At 30.9% G+C, this 7465-nt stretch overlaps 1 protein-coding gene and 1 pseudogene across 1 annotated transcript; one reads left to right on the forward strand and one right to left on the reverse strand.

Annotated features, from left to right (window-relative positions):
• Positions 1 to 3: 3 nt before the first annotated feature.
• LOC112504942 (probable carboxylesterase 18) lies at positions 4 to 797 on the forward strand (the record flags this gene model as incomplete). The annotated part of the gene is made up of 2 exons (XM_025108896.1): positions 4 to 247; positions 354 to 797. Coding segments are annotated over 2 exons (667 nt in total), but the record flags the coding sequence as incomplete, so codon positions are not given.
• Positions 798 to 2247: 1450 nt separating this feature from the next.
• Positions 2248 to 4478, reverse strand: LOC112504943 (annotated as a pseudogene).
• Between the last annotated feature and the right edge of the window lie 2987 nt (positions 4479 to 7465).

Here is a 7465-nt window from a genome sequence, read left to right on the forward strand (position 1 = left end):
CAGAAAACTTCCTGCAATCATTGTTTCCGTCGACTACCGTCTTGCACCGGAGCACCCGTATCCTGCGCAACATGATGATTGCTTTGATGTGCTGAAATTTCTGGATGATGATCAGGAAAATGGTTCGAAATCTTTACCAGAGAATGTGAACATTTCACGCTGCTTTCTCGTCGGAGATAGCTCTGGCGGAAACCTAGCTCATCACGTTGCTCAACGAGCCTGCGAATTCAACTTCCATCGACTCAAGGTACATCAATCCATTGCTTAACTAACTAGATCTTGGTTTATACATCCAATTAATTCACCCAAACTTGAAATGAAGTCAGTAAAATGCATGCATGATATGTTTGAAGGTAATTGGAGTGGTGGCGATTCAACCATTCTTTGGAGGAATGGAACGAACAGATTCCGAAATAGAACTGAAAGGAACGCCTCTGGTGTCGTTGAAGAGGACAGATTGGTGCTGGAAGGCGTTTATGCCGGCAGGTGAAGGGTACGACCGTGACCATCCGATCATCAATGTGAGTGGGCCAAGGGCAGTGGACATATCAGAGCTGGATTTTCCGGCAACGATGGTGGTTATGGGTGGGTTCGATGCTCTAAAGGACTGGCAGAAAAGGTACTACGAGTGGGTGAAGAATAGTGGGAAAGAAGCATACTTGTTGGATTACCCAAATATGTGCCATGCTTTCTACATGTTTCCGGAGCTGCCTGAATCTGACCACCTTATATCGGAATTGAAGGACTTCATTCAGATAGTCTTAAATAAGACATAGTATGTATGTCTTAAATTCAATATTAATAATTACTATGAAGCATGCACGAGCAATGCACTAAGATACATATTTATTTTAATATTGCATTCTATTTTTATCTCACTCGATGTTATAATATAATCTTATGTGATTTTGAAAAAGCGATGATGTTTTTTTTGAACAAAATATAAATTTGAAGATATCATTAAAAATTTGACAAAATATATCGATATTAGTATCAAATTAACTATTTACAATTCCTATTTTTTTTTATAATTTTCTAATTCAATTTTTTATTATAATTTTAATTTAGGTTTAATAGTGAAGTAATTTATATTTGATATAATAATATAATGTTTTTTATAAAGATAATAATTAATTATTTTTTAGAACTCGATAATTATCCTAATTATATTTACATTTTTTATTTTTTAAAATGAGATGTTTATCCTCGATTTAATTATGTTTATCCGCAGTTAGTTACACAAATTCAAACATGAAGCTTTAATAAGTTGTATTTATGTATAATTTACTTGTAATCTTGAATTTTAAATAATATGCATCAATATACAATATTTCATACATAAAAATATATTTTTAATAATTTTATTAAATATTTTATAATATAGTAATAATTATAACCGATAAAAATAAGAAATTATATATGGATGATGGATGATGGGTGAATCAATGGATATCGGACAAAAATGTGTTTCAATTCTCACTTTTTTATAGTGACTAAAAAATTATTTAATTACAATATTTTATATTAAAACTTTTAAGCATTTATAACTCACGTATACACGTAATTTTTTTAAAGCAATTAATTGCTTAGAAATCCTTATAAATGTTGTAATCTTTATGCTGTTATTTATCTTTTTATTTCAAAAACCTGAGCGGAAAGTGATGCCGCTTAATAGACATAGCTATGATTGTACTTCCATCCATGGTTTACATTTGAAAATATGACCAAAAAAGATTGTGATCTATGTGAGAAGAATTTTGAGATTGTTTAGCACCTAATCATTTAACGACATATAAGCTTTAAATATCCATTCAAGGTATGACCAAAATCTGAAAAACACAGCCTGATATTTCTATCCAAACCTAAACCTTGCAATGCTTTAAAAAAACTCTTATGCAAATAACTGTGAAATAGCTGTCTTGAGCAATTAAGACAAAAAATTAACAAAATGATATACTTTTACAATCAACAGTCCGTTTTTGACATTTTTTGGGCCCTGGACGATTTGTGAATTTTGGACCCTCTATATGTACAAAAAAATTCTTAAATAAATGTTTTTAATCATTAAAAGAACAAACTTTCATACAATAATACTAATAATTCATACAAAACAACTTCTTCGAGTATTTCGGATACAAAATCATCAATAATAGCATCTAATTCATACAAAACAACTTCTTCGATGCATTTTTGGATGCAAAATCATCAATAATAGCATCTAAATCAATATTATCAAGCATGTCTTTTTCAATGCACACTATTGCCAATCCATTCAACCTTTTCTTGTGACATTGATGGCCTCAAGTACGTCTTCAATTTTGAAAAATTCCTTTCTGCAGATGCTACGGTCACAGGTACTGTCAACATAATTCGATAAGCAACCGAGACATTAGGGTAACAATTTACAACTTTGACAAACTCAAGAATTTCAACTGCCGTCATTGATTTATTTGGTAAAGTCACCTGCAACACCTTTAATTTAGAATAAATATCATTTACATCCACATCCGTCACAGTATTATGGTAAAAGATTATCATCAAAATGAACACAATATCTCATCAATTCATTTTCATCCAATGACTTTAGTTTATCAGAATCGAATAGGAATCCAAAAATACTTTCAAATTTCTTTAATTGTTCAAATCTATTATTCAATGAAGAAATTGCCATGTCCACAATGTTTAGAAAATAATTAATTCTAAAAGCCTGCTCTTCCGATGCTTGCATTTCTTCTTCACTGTTATTTTCATCAAATTGTTTTTTCCTAATAATACGACGTTTAATTAAAAATGTAGGATCTATATTCATTTCACATGTTATTATTTTAGCAGTATCCATACTTGATGCAAACCCTTCATTCATATACTTTTCAAAATACTTCACTACACCTTCAAATTGTTGCATGGTAGCAGTAATGCACATAGATTTTAATTGCAACCTTTTACTAACCATGTTTATTAAAAATAAAACATCATACTAAACAATCATACCAAGTAAAAACTCAAAATTTTCAATTGCACTTACCAAATTTTCCGCTTCACTTTTCGTCTTGGCATCATCACATGATTTGCATAATTCAAACAAAACGGATCTTATTTGAGGAGCTTGAAATCTAATTGCCTTAACACTTTTTATTCTACTTTCACAACGTGTGTTGCACAAAGATTTTACAGTTAAATTTGACATATTATCAAGTAATACCTTCCACTTTTTTGTAGAACTAGCAAATAATGTGTATATGTGTTGAATAATTCCAAAAAATGAAACAACTTTAACACAAGAATGAGCCATATCACTAAAAGTAAGATTAAGGCTATGACAAGCACATGACATATATAACGCTTTTAGATTAACTTCAAGTAATCGATTTTGTACCCCTTGATGTTTTCCCTTCATGTTAGAACCATTATCATAACCTTGACCCCTCACATCATCAATACTAAGATCGAGATATTTAAGTATATCTAATAATTCATTGAACAACCCTAAACCAGATGTATCATCAACCTTTTAAAAACTCTATAAAATACTACTCTATTTTTATTTTATCACCGGACATATTCACGCATCGTATGATTAAACTCTGTTACTCTTGATGGCACATCCGATATACAATCAAGAATTACAGAAAAATATTTAGCATTTCTAATAATTTTCATGATAGAACTTTCAACATTATGAGCCAAAAGAGAAATTAACTCATTTTGAATTCTAGGGTCAAGATAATGATAATGAACTTCATGATTTTGAATCGTCTAATATGATCTTAATTTATCACATCAAATTCTCCAATCATTTCAATTAACCCCAAAAAATTATCATTGCTACGTTGATACAACTTATCATTTGATCCTCTAAAAGGCAAAGAATATTTAGCAAGACACTTTACAACGACAATTATTCTTACTAAAACTTGCCTCCAACGTTCTTTCAGTTTTAAAATCTCTTGTTGTAAGTCTTTATCGATTGTTTGGTTTGTGTTCAGTCTTACTCGTAGTTCATTCCAAGATAACATGTTATTCATATGTTCAATACTATTCTCATGTTCTTTAAGTCTCTCACCAAGATGCTTCCAATCTCTAAATCCTTCATTAGCTATTGCATTTCTATAATTCTTAGACTTGAACAACTTACAACAAAAACAATACACTTTCTATCATAATAAAGCATATGAAAAATGTCTAGACATGTTATCTAAAGGAAACACGATACCCAATTCTCTAATAGGTCCTTTTTCAACTAGGATGTCTCTTGATTTAGTATCAAGATTATCCCAATTTATTGGATCACAAATATCAAAAAACGGAATTGATTGCTCATCAATGGATAAATTTTCAGTATTATTGGGGACCTCATGTTCACTCACACCATCAATCTTTTCATTATCTTCACTCATATTTGGATGTTCAACATCTTGTTCATCTAAGTCATCTAACTCTTGATTAGAAGAACCTACGGTCTTTACAAACATATCCATGGCTCCTTTTCGTGATTGTTTCAATTGTTCAACTAACTTCTTCTTTTTTCCTTTTCTCACTTCCAGATAAGTACTTATAATTTTTAGGCAACATGATCAATATTTAACACTCACAACAATTCAACAAAATCAATATAAAGATGAACAAAAGGCACCCGAGTGGCTGAGTGGTTGAATCTGAGTTTGGATTATGGAATACTGAAGAATGAAGAAGTCAATTTCTTTTTTCAATAAATTGTAGTCTGCCATTTAAAAAGGTTGAAACGCAAATAGTAAGCAAATAAGTCAATCATGTATTATGTTATTATGTATATAAGTTACACCAAATTTGCTAAATACCAATTGGAAAAACACATGGAAATAATAACTATTATCCCTATGTGATTCTTGATCTTTTTCTAGTTAATAATATGGCTGAATTGATAAAGTAAAGGTTGTATGACTTCACACAAAGTTTCAAGAAGTTAATAACATGGCCCTGTTTTATGGCATAATTGGCATTATGACTTGTTCTAAATTCCCTTCTGGAGTTTTAAGAAGTGCAGAATGCACTCACTTTAGAACTTCCATGGGTTCTTGATTCAATGGTTCACTTATATCTTCCCTAAACAGTGAATCAGTGATCTAACTAATCCCTAAATTTAAAAGTTATCGACAGAACTGTTGAACAAAATGTTCAAATATGTATGGTGATAAATACGAATCTTATCATGGCAAATAAAAAGAAATTGTACACATAAACTGAAAATAGATACTTTTTTGTTGCTGCCCTAAACCCATCGAGTGAATGATGAACTTGAACAACAATTGAAATAAATCTTGAATCTTGAACTTGAAATCAGAACTGAACTATGAGAATTAAGAAACAGTGAACCCAAAATCATAACAAATTAACAATTAACACATTACACATATAAGCTAGAATTGAGAAATTTGAGATTTGAGTCTTGAGAAACATCAAACATGAACAGCATAACAGATGAACTGAAAGTGAAACTGTAAAAGTTGAATTTAACCTTAAGTCGGCGACGCATCGGAAACTTCATTCTAAAATTGCCCGTTGAGCCGCTTGACGAGTTACCATTGGATTGTTGGAATCGAATCGCATGTAGATGAACCGTCGGCTCGTCGCTTATTGACTCTCGCTCTCGTCGCTCTCGTTCTCGTAGTCTGCCAATATCGTTCATGGATTGTTGAAAAGTTGGACTTGGGCCTTTGTCTTATAATAAATTTAGGCGTCTTTATTTTGTAAAATTTGGGCTTAAGCTTAATCATTTCATATTAATTTTACTAAATCTAATAATATTTTAAAAAAAATTGGGCCCATAAACTTTTTGGGCCGTGGGCAGGTGCCCAACCCGCCCTCTGCCAGGGACGGCCCTGTCAACAGCTAAAACAATCAAGACTGATACCACTGTGCAATATAGATGAAAAACAGTCAGCAATTTAAGTGGAGTCTGATTGATGCTTAGCTCCTGTCTTAAACAGAATTGTCTGTCTTTGAAAAATGCGTTTTTGCATCAAAATGGTTTGAAAAGCAACATATTTTCTTGCTCTGGATTGAGGTGGAAAGTGGACAAAAAAAGAGGGGTGCGATTAAATCTTTATACAAAAGCCAATTGATCCATTCATCAAAAACTTCCACAGTCTTTTGCCATTCAAAACCAGATGGGTTGAAGATATATGGAACAAGTAACCATGAAATCACAAAGAACCAACTACTTAAAGTCAGCAAAATGTATGAAACAGCACCTCCTTGAGTACAGAAATTAAATTAAACAGGAATAGAAAACGAATATGAACCTGTAAACTGCAATCTTTTCTGGTCGCTGCGATTACGAACGAATACCTCCTCTAGATTATGGATTGACACGGATGGATTGAAGAACATGTCAAATATATATGCATCTCAGTCGAATTAAACGATTTCATCGAATTGGGTTAGGGGCGATAAAAATGGGATTGGGTTTAGGGTTGGCGATAAAAATGGGATTGGGTTTAGGGATAAGCAGAGTCGATATCATCTCAATCGAATTAAACGATTTCATCGAATTGGGTTAGGGGCGATAAAATGGGATTGGGTTTAGGGTTGCGATAAAAATGGGATTGGGTTTAGGAAGGGGGGTTTAGGGATAGTATGCTTTAGTAGGTTATACTTTAGGTAATAGAAGTTGTTTGTAAGAGTGTAAGAGTTTTAGTCAAATGCATTATAAGATAATATAGATTTAATCTCACACAGTCTAACTTAGTTACAATTTTAGTTATTGTGGTTGTCATTCTGTTTCACTTTTGGTCCTTTTAACTAATTTTAACTAAAAAAAGTGTTTAACTTAAAAGTATTTTGGTCATTTTACCTTTTTTTTTCTTTTTTATTAAATTAAAAAGTATATTACGATTTTTGGAGATTTGTCTTTTTCCCTTTTTTTTTTCTTTCCTATCTTTTTAATTTTCTATTTTATACCTTATTGTATTAATTAATTAATTATAAGTATAACTAAAATACATTAAAATACGTATCTTATTTTGTAATTATACCATTATAAAAATCTTCTCGATACTTTTAAAATGAGTGAAGTACTGAATATTTTTTAAATTTTTATACAAGTTATCTGATATATATCTGCAAATCCGTCTACACTAATAAAAATACGTTTTCTATTTTAATTAGGGTTAGCAACGAGTGGGGAATGGGTCGTTGATGCTTGCCTTATGTTATTAATTTTATTTCTTACTAAAAGGGTACTCGTGTAATGCATCGAGACACATCTTGATTTCAGTGTTTCGTTTTATTTCTTTTTTAAGTCGATATAATACGATTTTATGTGGTTTTGAAAAAATAATAATGTTTTTATTTTTAAATAAAATATAAATTTGAAAATATCATAAAACTTTGAAAAAAAGATATATCAATATCAGTATCAAATTAATCTTTTTTAAAAGTTATTATGTTTTGGTGTAATTTTCTTAATTTAGTTATATTTAATTAT

This window comes from Cynara cardunculus, unplaced genomic scaffold (assembly GCF_001531365.2).
Source record: "Cynara cardunculus var. scolymus isolate 2C unplaced genomic scaffold, CcrdV1 Un_Scaffold_7457, whole genome shotgun sequence".
Taxonomy (NCBI): domain Eukaryota; kingdom Viridiplantae; phylum Streptophyta; class Magnoliopsida; order Asterales; family Asteraceae; genus Cynara; species Cynara cardunculus.